Genomic DNA, 19,722 nt, shown 5'->3' with positions numbered 1-19,722 from the left:
ATGGAATAATAATAATAGCCCCTGCCTCGTAGAGTTGTTGTGAGGATCAAATGAGATAATATGTATGAAGTACGTTGCAAACTTAAATAATAATAATTTGTTGTTGTTCACTTGTTTTGGTTGTGTCTGACTCTTGTGATCCCATTTGGGGTTTTCTTGGCAAAGATACTGGAGTGGTTTGCCATTTGCTTCTGCAGCTCAGTTTTATAGATGAGGAAACTGAGGCAAACAGAGTTAAGTGACTTGCCCAAGGTCACACAGCTAGTAAATGTCTGAGGCCAAAATTGAACTCAGGAAGATGAGTCTTCCTGACTCCAGGCCCAGCACTCTATCCACTACACCACCTAGCTGCCCAAATAACAACAATAATAAGGTAGCATGTACATATCATTTTAAAGTTTGCCAAGTGCTCTCTGTATATTATCTCATTGGATCCTCCCATCAACCCTGAGAGGTAGATGCTTCTATTATCTCCATTCTACAGATGAGGAAGCTGAAACAGACAGAAGTCAAGTGACTTGTCCAGGGTCACACAGCTACTAAGTGTCTAACTTTAAATCATTTTATTAATGCAAACTCTTATTATCCTTATAATCCTGTAACTGTTCAAAATGTAGTACCATCATAGATACCAAATCTCATCATAACAAACTCCATTGTTATGTTGTATTCGACACAACATTAAATATGTGGGTTATCATCTGGGCTTGGAATTCTGTTTATGATCCAGAACTTTTGTTGTAATGGGATTATTATAATATGATTTGACCAATGATTATCACGCTATCATTATCCCTCAGTGTTTCATCAAGGTCCCTGTGTGTGGCTCTGTAAGGGGACATGCCATTCTAGTGCCATGGCAAGTCTTCATTTATATAGTCTTGGGAAGGTGCAAAGGTAGATACATGCTGAAATGAGGAGCACAAAGTTTTGGCAAGTTGGAAATACCTCAGTCCCCAGATTCTGGTAACATATGGAGTAGAACTGAAGGGGCATAGAGATCATCTTTCTCCCCATCCTTCAGCATATCCAGAGATATCTACCAGGAACAATGTTGTAACATGTACGTCAAGGCAGTATATCCAAAGTCTTTTACAATTCAAAACCCTTAAGAGGGATCCCTTAGCCCTAGTGGAGAGAAAGATGGCCCTAGAGTTGGGAGGACTTGAGTTTCAGGTTTCCCCTCTAACATATTCTAGTTGTATGGGACAGGACCTGTAATTTCCTTGTTAGAAGAAGCTCCTGGGTGAGGAAACTCTCTACCAATGCAAGTAGGCACCTCCTCCAACTTCTAGTTTTGGGGAATTGCCTAGAGTACCAAGAGATTAAATGACTTGGCTAGGGTCACAAAGCAGGTTTTGTCAGAGGTGGGCCAGTCTGTGTGACTCCGGGCAAATCATATAACTTGTCAGTTCCAGGCATCTTTCTAAGACAAGAAGTTACAGAGAAGGTGCTTGTATTCTTTGGTAGAGGGAGATTCATGGAAAGTTCCAAAATCAAGGAAATCACAGAGGAGAGAGAGAGATTACAGCTTCAGAATTTATCAGCTAAAGCCTCATTATCTCTGTCCCCTACTGTTTGTGTGCCACCTACTTTGTTTAGATTCTGGGAGAGCAGAAGTATAATATTGTGCCCACAAGGGGTTTGCGTATCATCAGGGAGATAGGACAGATACATAAGAAGATAAGTAACTTACAAAAGTGCACCGGCAAAGTGCAAAAACAATTAAGTGGTACAATGAGTACACCAAGCTAAGGTGTAGAGATTTGTGAAGGGGAGAAATGAGAGATTAGGTTGGAGAGGTAAATGGGAACCAAGCTGTGAAAGGACCAGAATGCCTAGCTATGAAGCTTGTTTAGGCTTTATCCTAGAGGTACTGGGGAAACATTGAAGGTTTTTGAGCAGAGGATAGATAACAGGGGCAAAGCAATATTGAGAATTGGTCCATTCACCATGTACAAGGTGCATTAGCAAGTAGGATAACGGAAAAGAAAAGGCTAATTCAAGGGACATCATGAAGTTGGAATTCATAAGACTTGGTGCCTGCTTGGATATGAGTAAAAGCAGGTGAGGAATCAGAAACTGTTGAGTTTTGAGCTTGATCACTGTGAGAATGGTGACACCATTAGCAATCAGGGGATGTCAGGAGGAAGAGCTAGGTTGGGGTGGGGGGCGGGCGAGAGGGTGGTTTGATATGATCAAAGCCGAGATTGAGCAGGGATAAAGGATTGCAACTCGGAATCAAGGGCAGAGCAGGACTCTTGTAGCTTGAACTATCTGTTTCTACCAGGAAATTCTGTTACCTATCCTTTGAAAATTATTCAACTTCTCTTCCTACTATTTAAAATATTTTCCTGGCTTTAAATTCCATCTGCTTTCCACTACCCAGCCATTTCCTTTTATTTTAACTTCTGGCCACGTAAATCCCTTTAGGACCACCCTTCACACTACCCACTATCACTACCAATTCTTTGTGTCTTTATAACTACACAAATCTTACCAAAGTGGTCTTTGTTTATATGATTCTGTTGTGTGTCTTGCCTGATAATCTTGTGGGCTTTTCCTTAGACTTGGATGGGAACTATTTATGGGTTACTCTGGAGGAAAGTAGAGAAACAATGATAAGAAATGGGTGGATTTAGGAGGCAGCGAGGTGGCACAGTGGATAGAGCACCGACCCTGAAGTCAGGAGGAGCTGAGTTCAAATCCGGCCTCAGACCAAACACTTGACAGGTACTAGCTGTGTGACCCTGGGCAAGTCATTTAACCCCAATTACCTAAAAACAAACAAACAAACAAACAAAAGAAATGGGTGGATTTAGAAAAGAGGAAATGAGGCATCCTACTGCCTCCTATGTAACCATAGAGTATGGAAAACACTGGACAAAGTCTCACACTTAGAGTCAGGGAGACATGGGTTCTACTTCCACCTTTACCTCTTATTCCTTTGTCAAATCCCATCGTTATCTCTTTTGATTCTCATAGCAACCTTGGGAGGTAGGTGCTATTATTATCCCCATTTTACAGATAAGATGCAGACAGAGGTTAAGTGACTTGCCCAGGATCACACAGCTAGTAAGTGATCTGAGGCAGGATTTGAACTCAGGTCTTCCTGACTCCAGGGCCCAATACTCTATTCACTGTGTGATTTGGCATTGGGTTTTGAGTAGGCATAACACTAGTTCCAGTACAAATTCTTGCTAGCCCCCACTGCTTATGATTCTCCATCAGTTTCCTTGTCATTAAAATAAGTTAGACTAGACTAGATAATCCATTATCTTGCTGCCAGCTCTTCTTTGTGTCATGTTTATGGGTTGAATAATTCTCAAAGCCTTTGTAATATTAAGAAGGGTCTGACCATCTTGTGCATGGACAGGCATACCTCAGTTTAATGACAGTGGGAGAACTGGGAGTAGCATCTAGGTGGCTAGGCTTCCAGTCTATTGCTGATAATCTCTCTTCTTCGTTGTCATCTTCTCCTTCTTCTTCCTCCTCTTCCTCTTCCTCCTCCTCCTCCTTCTCCTTCTTCTTCTTTTTGGAAGCAGTCAAGGTTAAGTGACTTACCCAGGGTCACACAGCTAGTAAGTGTCTGAAAACAGATTTGAACTCAGGGCCGGCGCTCTATCCACAGCACCACTTAGCTTCCCCATAACCTCTCTTCTTGAAGAGCAGTTCAGATGAGTCCTTTGAAAGGATTGCCTCTGAGCTGAGTGCTTATGTTGCTAGATATGGTATTCAGCAAGTAAGAACATACCTGTTGCTCTCTTGGGTCAGACCTGGGACTCATCTTGCCCAGAATTCTGTCTCTGGCAGAGAAAACCACAGGGTATGGGGTGGGAGGGCATAGTTGTCCTCCATGCTCTCAAGGCCATATCTCAAAACCATCCAGGCTTCCCTTAATAACCTATTATGGCTCTGCATTCCAGGACTGTGTCTAAACAGTCCTTGAACCTATTTATACTTTCAGCCTAGGTGATTTCTTGGTGGCAAAGAGTTCCTTAAGTTTGCTACCCACTGTGTCCAATGATATGGGTGGAGATGAGGAATGGACCTGTGATTTCATTTAGTAGAACAAATTTTCTACCAATTCAGGCCAGCATTTTCTCTGTAACTTTTAGTCTTGGAATGTTGCCTAGAGCCAAATGCTTTGCCTAGGATCACGTAGTCAGTATGTGTTAACAGGAAAATTCGAACCCAGATCTTCCTGGCTTCAAGCCAGCTCTCTCTTCACTATGCCAAACTGCCTCAAGTAACTCATATTTGTTTTTATCTGACCTATCCTGACTCCTTTCCTTCTTTAAAACTTGCCCAGTAATCTTGGTATTAGGGGATTTATAGAGCAAGGTAATGTTCACCCCTATCCATACGAGGAGCAAGTTCACCCTATCCAAACTCTTGATAGTTTTGTAAACTTTCTCAGCCTTCATCTTCCTCAGCAGAGTTATCCTGCTCTGTCCTCACAGGGAAGTGCCTCCATTCCTTTGAATATTTTCAGCTGCCCTTTTCTAAACTTTCTCCATTATCTTGTTTTTTCTTATGCCAGCTAATTCTTCACTCAGTATTTCAGCAAAGATTTCCATAATTTGGTACAAGGAGGGAAATTTTTTTCCAGCATCCTTCTGCATGATGAGCAAACTTTTATGGGTATCTCTGGTTTTGGCAGTACTTGGGGAGAGAGAGGGTGTCCTCTGTGTCAGAATCTACGGTGACCCTCAGATCCATTTCCTGCGACAAAGCTTAGAGGTCATCCATTTTAATTCTTTTCATAGTCTCTTTCCCTAAAGGTATCCAGAAAGCTTTGCATAAGAGTTTTAGGTGGCTTTTGGTTCTGGGTATTACCTTCTGGCAAAGATCATAAGTCGCTTTTCTGCCCACTCATACAACTTCTTGAGTTCCTTCATACAGTTTATATCTATTGGCTTGGCATCTTATATCACTCCCTAGAAGAGCTTACCACTAGACACATATTAGATACTCAACAGATACTATGTGAAGGCATACAAATGGTTCATGGCCTCAAAGAGACTGTAGTCTAGCCAAGGAAAAAACTAGCACTCATGAAATTATGAAAATAAGAATAGGTTACATGGAAATGCCTGCTTACCAGTGCAGCAGGAATTCAGGGAAGGGAGAGATCATTGCGGGCTGGAATAGTCTCAGAAGGCTTCATGGAGAAGGTAGGAACTGAACTGGGATTGAAAGGCTGGATAAAATGGAGGTAGGCACTGTCCTTTCCAAATAATGTATATAAATGTAAGACCAGTTCCAAAACAGATCTGCTGCACCTCACCATCATCAATTCTCTATCAGACAAGTCGCTTAATACTTGTTTACTTCAGTTTCCTGATGTGTAAAATGAGCTGGAGAAGGAAATGGCAAAAACCCCAAATGGGGTCATGAAAAATCGAACATGACTGAAGTAACCGAACAACAAAAAATATCTCTAAGGTTATTTTTGAAATTGAACATCCCAAGCCTCTGTTTTAGAGAAGTATCTTCTCAATCTTTACCTTTGTTTCTATTTCTAAGTCAGTTTTGTTATATTGGAAAGATGCTATGTTTAGAGTAAAGGAATAAGGCTTCATATCCAAGCTCTGCCAACCTGTGTGACATCAGGCAAGTTTCTTTGCCTCAGTTTCCTCATTGATAAAATGGGAAAAGATAGGGAAATATAGGGAAAGATACTAAGAAAATAATTAGAGATGGAGAGCTCCAAGCTTTGTCTCAGGAAATGGATCTGGGGGTCACTGTAAGACCCTGTGACAAAATATTCCTCCATCTTGTAAAATGGAGACCCCATGTCCCTCACAGGGTTGCTGTGAGAATCGTAAAACACCTTTTAAACTGTTAAGTGCTATGTAAAGTCCAACTAATAATAATTCATGAGTTAACCAATTGTTTAATAGCCTTGGTCTGGAACCTTGCCAAAAGCCTTTTTAAGATCTAAATAAATTACAGATCACTTATCCTTAGAGATTATTTCTCTTTACCAAAAAATATGACTGCCGTTCCCTCATTAAGTTATATTTACCTAATTTTGTAATGATTCTGTCTTTTATAGATTCCATTAAAATATCTAGTATGAAAGTGTGCCTCACAAGTCTATAGTTCCCTGAATGCCGTCAGCATCTTCTCTGTGGATGGTAACCTTTCCCTAGAGTTCCCATGAAATCAATCTAGTGAGCACAAGTATCCAAGTGGCTCAACCCCATTAGGGTTCGCTTCCCTACATATTCTGCCCTTTCGTAGGGAAAGGCAACTTAGTGTAGTGGACAGGCTTCAGACTTGGAATCACAAAAAACTGAGTTAAAATACTGCTTTACTATCTCCCCATATAAATGCCACCCCCCCTTCCCCACATTCCCCTTGCTAGCTATAGAACCTGGGCAAATCACTTAACATCTCTGTGCATCTAAGGCCCCTTCCAGCTTTAAATCTATAGTCCTATCCTCCCCCAACCTGGGGGGACCCTATCCTGCTCCTTTTGGAATGCCCCTCTCTCCCCCCAAGAGAAGTCAGGATCAAGATATCCAGAAAGCTTTGCATGAGAGTTTTGGGGACTTTTGGTTCTGTCAACTTGACCTGTTCCCTCAATTCACCTCTCACCCCTAGCACAAATGTCCCCACCCCCACTATCGCTGAGGCGTCTCAAAAATGCTGGGAAACAGAATGTGCTTCTGGAGATCAGGAAGGGACTGTCCCACAGGAAATGCCATACTCTTAATCCATAGAAGATGATGGCCCTCTATACCCATCTAAGGGATTCATGATCCCCCTACACACAAATGTACCTCACAAATCCCAGACTCTGGGTATCTTGGGAAAGTTGCCTGCTCTAATAGACTCAAATTGTGTGAAACTTGGATAAGGAGACTCTGGTCCAGCTTCTCTCCTCCTTCCTCAGAGACAGTCTCATTGCCATCTGTGCAGCCAACACTCAGATAAATATTTATTTTGTCGTTTCAGTTGAAGTCCAGAGCCAGCTGTGTGGCTAAAAGTGAAAGGGGGAAAAAATGAAATCTTTCTCATTTGGACAGGATGTTTGGTGGGAATTGGATCACTGATCTTTTAGCCCTCGGCCCAGGATGATGGGACATCTCCTTTTAATTTTGTTCATTTCTTACACTGGATAATAGCATCAAATTCCTAGGCTCTTGAATTCATTTCATGCATTCCCTAGACTCCAGAATCACAGCTGAACCCTCCCAACTTGATGGTAGTCAGTCTTATTTCAAAGAGGCTTCCACAATTTCCCTTACTCACCTATTAATGTATCTCACCCAGAACCTTCACTTCCTACTTGTGATGTCTAACCTAAAGCCTTCCTATTGTATTTTTCTATATCTTCCTTTTTCTATCTAATCCCATTGAGAGGAGAGGGAGAGGGAAAGGAAGAGGAAGAGGGAGGAAGAAAGAGAGGAAGAAAGAGAGAGAGAGGTTGTTCAGTCATTTTTCATTTGAGTGTGACTCTCTGATCCCATTTGGGATTTTCTTGGCAAATATACCACAATACTTTGCCATTTCCTTCTTCAACTCATTTTACAGATGAGGAAACTGAGGCAAATTGGGTCAAGTAACTTGCCCAGGGTCATACAGCTAGTGTCTGAGACCAGATTAGAACTCAGAAAGATGAGTCTTCCTGACTCCAGGCCCAGAGCTCTCATTGCCTTTCTAGCATTTGTTGCTGTAGCTCAGTATCCCTATAATTAGGGTTTTTTTTCCCTATTCTATCTGTATCAGTCTCTTGTGTCTATGTTCTCTGATGACAGCTTACCTCCTCCTTGTTGGATTATGAGCTCCCCAGAATGGGGATCATTTTTTCTCTGTTAGAATGGAAGTTCCTCCAAAGAAGAAATTGTTTCTTCTCCTTCCTCAGGACTCCACTTCCCAGGGCTATGTGGAGTGGTAGAGCATTGGTCTTAGAATCTGCAGACCTGAGTTCAAATCCCAGCTAGATTATTTTTGTGGCCTTGGACAAATTACTGCATACCACTGGGCCCGAATCTTCTCATTTTTAGAAAGGGAGGGATGGAACAGATGGTTTCTAAGGCCCCTTCTTTCTCAAAGCCTTCTGATCCTAATGAAAAAGAGTTTATGAGAGGGGGTTGGGAGCAGGTGCTTCTGCTAATATGTTTTAAGTGTGAATAGCAAATTGAAAATTTTTCCTCAGGGTATTATTTGATGGGACTTGTTGAGAAGAATCTAGAATGGGGAGAAAAAGAATATAGAATAGTAATATGGCAATTCTTTGAATTTCCAGTAATTGCCAATGAGGATAAATAAATCTCAGTTATCACCCTATGATTCCAGGGACTCCTGCTGGGGTATCATTCCCCCACCCATTCTGGAGGGGTATCATTCTCCCACATGGCTCATTCCATGACTTCTCATTCTTTCTGCCAGGGTCCCTGTGTTCTGTCACCATTGAGAAAGCAATGCCTGAGGACAAAGGCGTGTACAAGTGCGTAGCCAAGAATGCCGTGGGTCAAGCTGAGAGCTCTTGCCAAGTGACTGTGGATGGTGAGTCTTAACTGCTTCTCTCCCCTATTCAGAGCCCCTTTTTCTCATTCCCTTCCCTCCATCCCCATGGAAGGTAAAGGGCATGGAACAGAAAAACATTCATTAAGGAGTTACTGTATGAGAATTACTACGCTTAAGGCTAAGGTATGTGTACAAAGGGCAGCTGAGTGGCATAGTGTATAGAGCACCAGGCCTGGAGTCAGAAAGACTCATTTTTCTGAGTTCATATCTGGCCTCAGACCCTTACTAGCCATGTGACCCTGAGCAAGTCACTTAACCCTGTTTGCCTCAGTTTCCTCGTCTGTAAAATGAGCTGGAGAAGGAAATGGCAAACCATTCCAGTATCTTTGCCAAGAAAATCCCAGAGTTTCAAAGAATTGGACGCAACCAAACAACAAGGTATACAAATAGAAAGCCATTCTTGCTTTCAGGGAGCTCACATTCTAATGGGGGAAACAACACATAAAGGAGGGATCATGTTCGTGTTTGTGGCAGAAAAAAGTCCAGAGTACTTAGGAAAACCAGGAGGGCAGATGGCAAGGCCCAGAGGACCTTGGGGAGTAATGGTAGAAGGGATAGTCTCCTTCCAAGAGAATACGAAGTCCAAGGGTTAGAATGGAGTGAGGAGGCTCTGGGGTACCGCCAGCACAGGTATGGAAGTGGGAGTCTGCATGTGGGTGACTGTGGGTGTCCTGCAGCTGGTGGGACCTGGGCAATGATGCAGTGAGTGTTGACTGAAGAAGGGAATGACTACCCATGATTGAGGGTATTTCTGTCATGAAACACTAATTCATAAATCCATTCTTTGTACTTACATACTTTGTGAAAATGGGCAAATTACTTGTCTAGAACTCACTTTCCTCATCTGTAAAATAAAATATTGGAATCAATGCCCTCAAATGTCCCTTCCTTCTAGTTCTATGCTCCAATGATTATCTACAAACATAGGGAAAGAAGAAAGCTGGGGCACCATGTTTTATCTGTTTGATAAGATCTCAGAATTGGGGGAAGGGAAGGAGGGGAAGAGGAAAGGAATATGCATTTATATTGTACCTACTAAATGCCAGGCAACTAGATGGCTCAGTGGGTCTGTAGACAGAAAGGCCTGAGTTCAAATCCAGCCTCAGATTCTTACTAGCTATATGACCCTGGGCAAGTCACTTAACCTCTGTTGGCTTTAATCCACTGGAAAAGGAAATGGCAAACCACTCTAGTATCTTTGCTAAGAAAACTCTATGGCCAGCACTGGCATGCTATGATCCACAGGGTCACAAAGAGTCAGACAGGACTAAACAACAACAGGCCAGACACTGTGGTAAGAGTGATCTGCACAACAATCCTGGATTGTGGGTGATGTTATTATCTTCATTTTACAGTTGAGGAAACTGAGGCAAACAGTGATTTAAGCGACTTGTCCAGGGTCACACAGCTAGTAAGTTTCAAAAGCTGCTTTTGAGCTCAGGTCTTCCTGATTCTAGGCCCAGTGCTCTATCCACTGTGCCATCCAGCTGAAACCATGATATCCTTAGCTTCCTGACTTCTCCCAGGTGGGAACACAGCCCCAGTCCAATTAGCATGTGGCCATCCAGATCCATATTCTACATAGAACTTTTTTTGAGGGTGGGACATGGAATAGTCATCCCATGGTTGTCAAGGGAGATGACACATCCACAGGAAAAGAATTAAAAGATCTTTCCAATGCAGCATTCAGAAAAGAGTAAATGATCCAACTAATCCTGAGAACAATGACCAGAGGGCAATGGAAGTAATGGTGTGAGTTTCCCTGGTGTAGGTGAATTCAGAGCTGGGACTTAGTCATGACCAGCATGCCAGGTAGGGGGAAACACATTGTCTACTTTCTAAATATTTTCAATTTAGACAGAGATAGGGAGCAGGTTTGTTCATTTTTGTTTTTTCCTGTAAGTTTGAGTATATAGTCAATATTGGAAAAGGGATTTAAAGTAATGTTTGATGGTCCTTGAAGCTCCATATATAGAGTTTGTATTTGACCTCAAGAACTATAGAGTGTGGATGAAAAGAAACAGAAACATAATTGTGTCTCTCCTCTCTATTTGAGGGCTCTTGTGTGTACGGGCCATTGTGTGTATATTTGCTACTGAGGATGCAGAATCCAAGGTATAACTCATAATGAGAAGAGTCTACGTGATCTAGTGGGGAGTATGAGTGGAAGGGGGTGTGAAACTAGATGCTGTTGAGTAGGACTGCTAGATCGCTGTCAGAACCATAACTGGGGCTGGGCTGCTGGGGGAAAGAAGCAGCACAGGTACTCCTTTATCAGCCATGACCCACCATTGTAAATAATTCTCCCCACCCCTTATTTCTTGGATTATTTCCTCATCATGAACTGCAAAGTTCATTTGATGGACATTTCACAATGTTTATCCTCTACTCCCCATACTATTTATTGCTATTTACTCCATGACCAAAATAGCTAGTTAAGGTTCTTTTGGGTTATTGTTCTACCCACATTTTTTCCCTCCTTGGCTATCGATCCTTTCATCCTAGGCCAAGGACTGCTAGCTCTGAGTACTGAGCCAACGTCTATGTTTGTTTGCAGGTGGTCACTAAAAGCTATGGCATCTACATTACTGAGAGGAAAGCCCCTTCTGACATCCTTAGTCCTAATCTTTAGTCTAGCAACTGAAAGGAACCAAAGTTGATCAAAATCAATCTACAAGCATCCAGGTCCTTAACATCACCAGTTTCTGGTGATGACTTCTCTGCTGATGGTGTCACATCCTCACGTGTTGCACTTCTAAAAGCTTTATTTGTAAGGGGCTAGCACCTTTTGGTTAAAAACGGTAAACAACTTATTTGCAAAACTTATAGAATAATTATAGCATCAAAGAAACATAAAATTTCCAGTAGGCAAAAACCTTCAATCTACTCATTAAAATATATTTATTAAGTGCCTACCAAGTGCCAAGAACTATGCCAGGCACTGGAAATAGAGACAAAAATGAAACCATCTTTACACTTGAAGGGACACAGTGGCTAGAGCCCTGGACCTGAACTCAGGAATACCTTTGTTCAGGTCTAGCCTCTGACATTGTGTGACCCTGGACAAGTCACTTAACCCCTACCTTGGTTTCCTCAATTGTAAAATGGGAATAATAATAGCACCTACCTCTCTGGCTATTTGTGAGGATCAAATGAGATGATATTTGTTAAAGCACTTACTTAGCACAGTGCCTGGCACATAATAGGCATGTAATAAATGCTTGTTTCCTCCTTTTCTTCCATGTCAAATCCAATCTCCTCTCCCATCTAGGAATTCCCTTAAAAGTATTCCTGACAAGTTAGCTAGCTTGTGACTATTAATGTTAGGACTTTGGGGATAAAATTTTTATTTTTCATTTAGTCAGTCTTTGTATATTTGAGGATTTTTTTGTTTTTTTTATTTTTATTTTTTTTTAGTTTGTTTTTTTTTAAGGCAATTGGGGTTAAGTCACTTGCCCAGGGTCACACAGCTAGTAAGTGTCAAGTGTTGGTCTGAGGCCGGATTTGAACTCAGGTCCTCCTGACTTCAGGGCCAGTGCTCTATCCACTGTGCCACCTAGCTGCCCCGAGGATTTTTTTAAAAAAATAGGTATTGAAAATTCATTCTGGGTCAAAAGTAGGTTTCTGTTTGCTCAGATGGTCTCCTTGATGAGTTCCCCTGCTCTCCTCTAATTTTTCTAACCCTTTTTATTTATATATTGTCCTTCAAAAGAGGCTTTGGCCTGCAGACTTGGGAGTGAGATCTTTGAAAGGAGAAGAAAGAAAGTCATAAGAGGAAGACCATAGAGTAACATGAATTAACTCTTAATTCATTGGCAATTTATTACTAACCACTGTCCCACACTTTGCCAACAGGCTCATTTCACCAACTCGTTATCTTTTCTCTTTTCCACCCTCTTCTTGGAGGTACGTCAGCATCTCACATAGTCATTTTTCAGATTTCTAGTCATCTTTCTTGCTTAATTTTTTTCCACCTGGAGCCAATCCTAGACAGAATTGTGAAGCAGGCATAATTTTTCTCTTGGCTTCCCTTTCTCCCCCTTCCAGCACCCCCTTTCCTCTTCTCAGCACTCCAGGTGCTCAGTGCCTTCCTTCTGGATCCCCCATTAGGGCACCTTAGCACTGCCTGCCCTCCCCATGTGGATCCTTTCTCTCCACCCTCCTCCAAATCCAAATTTATGTAACAGATGAAAAACCCAAGAAACAGAGTTTCTGGGTAATTAATGATCAATTTATTAATTAGGCTAGCCAGCAAACAATAAATTGATGCTCAGTGGTTTTTTTCTTGGTAACCAAATACAAACCAATGGAGAACCTGAAAGCCTTAAATACTTTTTTTTAAAGGGAATTCCCCTGACAAGTGAAAGTCAATCCTGATTGGTGGACATTTAATGAAGAGGTGGGCTAGAAGTCTTCAGCTCCTCCTGTTGAGAACATGACTGGATCATGATAAGACTCAGTTGCCTCCAGCATGCCTCCAGCAATCTGGACAGGGAAATCCACCTCCAGCCAGACCACTCCAGTTGGTTTTCTCCTTCATGAGCTGGGTCACCCTGAACTCTAATAGAGGGGTACAAGGACAGGGGTTCATTTCCCAGGGGTTCTTTTTGCTTTGACTGGATTCTATTTACACTCTAAACAGAAGTTAGGTCTGCTAGTTGGGTGGGATCCAGCCCAAAATTGAAGAGCATGTTTTCTTGAGGGGTAGGACAATCTCATCAATCAGTTATGTTCTTCAGACACTGACTTTTTACAGGGACTGGGCCATAAATGAGGAAATAAAAGAGAAAAGCCTGGATCCCAAATTAATAATTGGTTGTTAATACAATAGTAAAATAATTTCTCTTGCTTACCTCTGCTATCCCATTTCCTGGGGGTGTCTATTCTCTGCTTGGTGACAGTTGTGCTCATGGATGTCCAGATTGCTGGAGTAAGAGAGATATAAAAGTAAAATATTATGGGAGGCCCAAGTGTCTTTACCAGTGTGGTAGAGGAAGCTGGAAGCAGGGGAAACTTGAGGATTGAAGTTGGGTTTTAAAAGAAGGGTCAGAATTCAAGGGGAGAAAAGGGTGATGTGGCAGCATTCCTGGCACAGGGAATAATGCTGGCAGACTTTGGAAGGCCTTGAAGGTGAGGCAGGAGTCCAGGCTTTAATCTATAGGCAGTGGGGAGCCACTGAAGATCTTTGAACAGACCAGATCTATGTGCAAGAATGATGCCAGCACACAGAATAAAATGTTCAACATTATTATTAAGTATAGCACCTAATTTTTATATTACCATCTATTCTTCTTTTTCCCAGTCTCTGAATGTTGGATGTATTTCATTTTTTTAAAAAAATATGTTGTATTGGGGCAGCTAGGTGGCACAGTGGATAGAGCTCTGGCCTTGGAGTCAGGGGGACCTTAGTTCAAATTTGGCCTCAGACACTTGACACTTACTAGCTGTGTGACACTGGGCAAGTCACTTAACTCCGATTGCCTCACCAAAAAGCAAAAAAAAAAAAATACATTGTATTAATATCTTTTCTCTTCATATCCTGGTCATCTTGGGGAAAACATTCTTCCACTCAAATGAACTCCCCTTGTAACAAAGAAATGCAATTAAGCAAAAATAACTGCATGTGATAACACATACCACATTTTATGACCATTCTCCTGTTAAAATGCAAACTCCCTGAGAGCAGGGACTGCTTTCTTTGCTTTCCCCCTGGCCTAGCACTATGCCAGACACACAGCAGGCATTCAAAAATACTTATTGACTGGCTGAGTGCTGGGACTTAGAAAAACTTGAGCTCCAATCCAAACTTTGACTGATTAGCTTTGTGACTCTGGTCAATTCACTTAACCAGCATGTACTCAGACAGCTCCCTCATGTTTAACCTCTAGTCATAGACAAGTTGCAGTCTGCCTTCATGAAGAGAGGCCCTCATGCTGAGGAAACCATGACTCCTTCACTTAATCTTTTTTTTTTTTTTGATTAGGCAATGGGATTAGACTTGCCCAGGGTCACACAGCTAGTAAGTGTTATGTGTCTGAGGCAGGATTTGAACTCAGATCCTCCTGAATCCAGGGCAGATGCTGTATCCTCTGCATCACCTAGCTGCCCCCACTTAATCTTTTTCAGAAGGAAAGGGTATCTCCGCTATCTTCATGACTTTTCTTTTAAGATAGGTACAGTTACTACCTACATTGTTATTGTTTGTTCTCTGTTCTTGAAGAGGACCATAACATCAGAGAGGTGATGCCATGACTTGGAACTAAATTGGATTTAAGTGAGGCAGGACTGTGCAAGGTCACCAGCCTCACTTTTACCTCCAGAGCTATCTTGGTAGAGTAGCCAGATCTAGATCAGGATGCTTGGAGATGGCCCCCACCTTCATTGAACAGATGGGGAGACTGAAGTCTCTAGGAGGTCAAAGACTTTGTCAACTCTGCCACCTACTAACCTGATAAGCATTGGCAAGTCACTTAAAGAAGGAAGGAAGGGGAAGCTAGGTGGTGCAGTGGATAGAGCACCGGCCCTGGAGTCAGGAGGACCTGAGTTCAAATCTGGCCTCAAGACACATAACACTCATTAGCTGTGTGACCTTGGGCAAGTCACTTAACCCCAATTGCCTCACCAAAAAAAAAAAAGAAGAAGAAGAAGAAGGGAGGAAACAAACATGTATTGAGCACTACTGTGTACCTGAGGGCAGGGACTGGACTAAGAGCTTCACAAATATTATCTCATTTAATGCTCATGACAGCCCTGGTAGAGAGCTGCTGTTATCATTCCTATTTTACAGTGGAAACTGAAGCAAACAGATGTTAAATGACTTGCCCAAAGTCACCCAGCTTGTAATTGTCGGAGGCTGGATTTGAACTTGTCTTCCTGACCCCAGGTCTAGTGCCCTATCCACTGGACCACCAGCTTCCTCTTGAGTATCAATGGCTATAAAATGGGCATAAGACTGCACTACTTACCTTACAAGATGTGGTAAGGCTCAAATGAGAACGTACATATAAAGTATTTCTAAGAAGTAGGTAGCAACTTTATACACATCAGCTGTGATTGTGGATTTGTTACCATTACCTAAGAATTCGCAGAGTTAGTAAGGATCATAGTCCAATAGATTCAGAGTTGGAAGGGACCCTCAAAGCCATCAAGCCCAACCCTCTTTGTATACTCCCATCTCTGAGTATGTATATGGCCATGCCAGGATTCACACTCAGGTCCTCTGATTTTAAATCCTGAGCTGTTTCCACTGACCTCAATAAACAGTCACAATAAACTAGGATCATACCTAGTCCTTTCCCTACCCCTGAAGAAGAATGATCCTTAAACTTTCGTAGTCTGACAAGAAAGATGAGAATCTGGGTTATTATGGAAATTCTCTTGGAAGAGATTCCAGCACCTAGCCTGTAAAAGTATCTGTTGTCTGGAAATTCTTCCAAATGTCTAACATCAGTGTTTCCTGCTCCAGCATGAATCCAGTTTCTCCAGTTCCAGCATCGGTAAGGATGAACAGCGTAGAAACCTTTCTTAGAATAGGCTTTAGATCTGGTAGGGACCTCAGGAGATATCTACTTCAAACTTCCTCCCAAGGCAGAAGTCTTCTTTATAAGCATCCATGGCAGGTGGTCACTCACTCTCAGAGCTCTTCCATTGATGGTGAGTGAGATAACCCCAGTCTATGGGGAGCAAGATAGCCCAATCTATCATTGCATATCTGTAATGATTATTAAATTTTTTCTTATATTTTTTTCTCTCTCTACCTATAACTTCTTGGTAGTCCTACCTAAAGAAGTATGGAATAAATCTATTTCCATATGTGAGCCCTTCAGGAATTTGAAAGGAGCTATTATGGCTTCTTTGAGGCAGCTAGGTGGTGAAGTGGATAGAGTGTTGAAGTTGGAGTCAGGAAGACCTGAGTTCTAATTTCACTTCAGTCATTTGCTAGCTCTGTGACTCTAGGTAAGTCACTTTACTTTCTCTGCCTCAGTTTCCTCATCTGTAAAATGAGGATTATAATAGCACCTATCTCCTAGGGTTGCTGTGGGGATCAAATGTGATAATATATGAAAAGTGCTTTGCAAGACTTAAAGTTCCATACTCTTTGTACCCTCATGCCTTCTCTTTTCCAGGGTAAAAAAAAATGTACAGTTACTCATTCTCTCCTCAGTCCTTTGTCCTATAGCCAGAGTGAGGGAGAGAGGGTTGACTGAGGGGAAAGAGATGTTAGCAAGAGAGAATCAGATAGATAGCTTGGGCTTTTTTGCCCTACCACTGCATGGGGACCCCCAGGGACCCCTTCTTCCTTCTCTCAGTGCCTCGTTTTCCCTGCCTGGCATCTGACCATGTGGTATCAGCTGGTTGGAGTGGGTGCAGAACAAACATGTCCCTGCCCCTGGGGAGCTAGGCTACAGAGCCATCCTAGGAGTGGAATGGGGTAAGATTAACCATATAAGGACAAGTTTTCCTCTGTAAGCAGCAGCCCCCCACTTCCCCACACCTCCATTTTCCTCTCCCAAGTTTATTTCGGGGCATGACCAGGCCAGCAAAGGACTTGGGCCCTGGGGCACGGATTGGGAGATGGAGCTCAGTTTCAGCAGAAAAATGATTAAAATAGACAGAAAATACAAACTGCTTGGAAAAAAAAAGTTTTTTTATTACTATTATTTTTATCCCCTGGGCAGCTGTGTGAATACAAAGCTGGTTTTGATTAAACACAACAGCTCTTCCAGCCCACTCACTACTTTGGTTCTCACGGAGGTGAATCTGTCCCTCAGTCAACAACACTGACCATGCTCCTGCTATGAGAGGATCCCCGTCCTGGGTGATAGAGGGGAGAAGAAAGAGGAGGTCCACAGCTTATATCTTCAGGCAGCCCTCCATCTGAGAGGAGAGACAATTCCTCCTTTAAACTACTGACCCCCCATACCCCTACCCCTCATAACTAGACAAGACAACAAGATATATATGCCTTTTTTTTTAAAAGACTTTCAAAAATACCCACAAAGCAAAAGAGATAAACCAGTTCAGCTGAATAAGTAAGCTGAGGGCCTGATACCGAGTAGGTGCAGAGTCAGGGAGCAAACCTAGTGGGGAGTAAATAGAGTTATTTAGGGAAGGCTCCCTGGAGCTGGCCAATTTCGAGGCAGGTTTGGAAGAGGGCAGGGATGATGTGGGTTGGGAGAGAAAAAAGGACAGAATATCCCAGTATGAGAGAACAGTCTGTGCTGTAGGAACGTGCAAATCATTACCAGTAAGAGCGCCATGCATTTGTATAATGCTTTATGCTATTCAGTGTTCTCTCTGTAGTATGTTGTTCCTTGGGGCAAGCCTGTGAGGGGGGTAGGATGAATAGTATGGTTTTACTGTTGGGGAAACTGAGGCCTGGAAAGGTTAGGTTTATAGTTGCATCGCCTCCTTCCCCCCTCACAGGTACTCCTTGTCCTTGATTAGCCACCTGGGAAAGGGAAGAGACTAAGCCCTTATATAACATCTACTATGTGCTAGGCACTGTGATAAGTACTTTTTTATCCTCACAACAACCCTGCAAGGTACTTGCTGTTATTATCCCCATTTTGCAAATAGGAAATTGAGGCAATCAGAGGTTGTGACTTGTGAGGGTCACACAGCTAGTAAGGGTCTGAATCTGGATTTGAATTCAGGTCTTCCTGACTCTAGACCCAGTGCTCTCTATCTACTGTCCCAACAGACAGTACACAATGACATCACACAGCAAGGGGCCTGAATTTGCCCTAGAATGCATGGCTCATTTCTATACAGAAGCAAGTCACTGTCCCAGTTGGGGAGATAATGACTTTCTTCAGACCTAGGACCTGAATCGAGCCCTCACAATCTTGAGCTCTTCTCACAGCCATCACATTTCTCATTGTGTGCCTCACCTTACCTATCTGTAAAACAAAGTTCATCTTTCCCCTTTTATTTTTCCCCATTTGGCCCACTCATCAGAACGAAGGCTGTGAAAAGCATTCTAAGCCAAGGTTCCCAAGCTTTTCTGTTCCTCAGTCCCTACATCCCCTATTCCCAGAGTCCACCTCTACAAATCAGCACTATCACTCAGCAGCTGCTGGGAGCTCCATGACCATGGACTTTCTTGGCACCAAAGTAGATATTACAGGAAGGAAGGGAGGAGGAGAGATCAGGATAGGGAGGAAACTGGCTCACCCCATCCCTAGAGTTCACAGTTCTCTGCTACCACTACCCATCAGGCTATCAGGCACTCTGCAGCCCTGGCTTTCAGGAACTTCTTGGAATATTCCCTGTGACCCTGCAGGTCCTGACCAGCAATTTGAGAAACCCTAGACCTAATGGGAACTAGACAGATGACTCCATGGTGAGGTGTTATATTGTGTTTTGTTTAAATGAGAATAGTCCTGATTAATGGCGTGTGTACAAGTGTGTGTGTTTGTGTGTGCGCGCGCACACGCGTATTAATGTGTGATGGGGAAATTGGGGCAATCACAGTTGTGTTCATTATTAAATAATTTGACTCCCAGTTGGTCCAGGGCCTTTATGCCCTAGGTTACTTAGTCCTCAAGGATAGAGGTCTTCCCAGGAATCAGTACAGAATGGTTGGTGGTGACCTGGGGTGAGAGCGAGTGGGGAGAGGTGTTTGGAATGGCCACACCAAAGTTCTAGTGGTAGCCATCTGGGCTCCCTTCTCCTCAGGTGAGGTGGCAGTGAAGAGGGGGATATAGTGTTATAAGCTCTGGGATGGCTTTTCTCAAACACTTCTTAAAGACATCCAGTATGGGACAGCTAGGTGGCTCAGTTGATAGAGCAACGGCCTGACCTGAGTTCAAATCCAGCCTCAGACATTTAATAGCTGTGTGACCCTGGGCAAGTCATTTAACCCTGATTGCCTCAAAAAAAAAAGACATCCAAGAAAAGAGATTACAAAACCTCCCTCCTCTCACCTAGCTTAGTATTTCCTTCCCAGCCAATCCCACAGTGATAGGAAGTTCTAGTTACATGTATACAGTATGTCACAGTGGAAAGAATGCTAATTTTGAAGCCAGTGGACCTGGAGTTCAAATCCTAGCTATTCCACTTACTACCTGTGTTACCTTGGGCAAATGAATTAGTTAATCTCTTTGGGCCTCAATTCCCTAGCTGTAAAATGAGGGATTTGGACAAGATGACTTCTAAGTCCCTCCTAGCTCTAAATCC

At 42.7% G+C, this 19,722-nt stretch overlaps 1 protein-coding gene across 1 annotated transcript in view; it reads left to right on the top strand.

Annotated features, from left to right (window-relative positions):
- The window catches only part of MYLK (myosin light chain kinase), a 313,404-nt gene that overhangs the window by 193,326 nt on the left and 100,356 nt on the right, over nucleotides 1-19,722 (top strand). Inside the window, exon 17 of the mRNA XM_027845152.1 lies at nucleotides 8,404-8,520. Within this exon, the coding sequence (XP_027700953.1) occupies nucleotides 8,404-8,520 (117 nt within the window). The remainder of the gene's footprint in view (nucleotides 1-8,403; nucleotides 8,521-19,722) is intronic.

Source organism: Vombatus ursinus, unplaced genomic scaffold, assembly GCF_900497805.2.
Source record: "Vombatus ursinus unplaced genomic scaffold, bare-nosed wombat genome assembly UNPS02014959.1, whole genome shotgun sequence".
Classification (NCBI taxonomy): Eukaryota; Metazoa; Chordata; class Mammalia; order Diprotodontia; family Vombatidae; genus Vombatus; species Vombatus ursinus.
The sequence above is the reverse complement of the archived record's forward strand: the minus strand, read 5'-3'. Positions and strand labels throughout refer to the sequence as shown.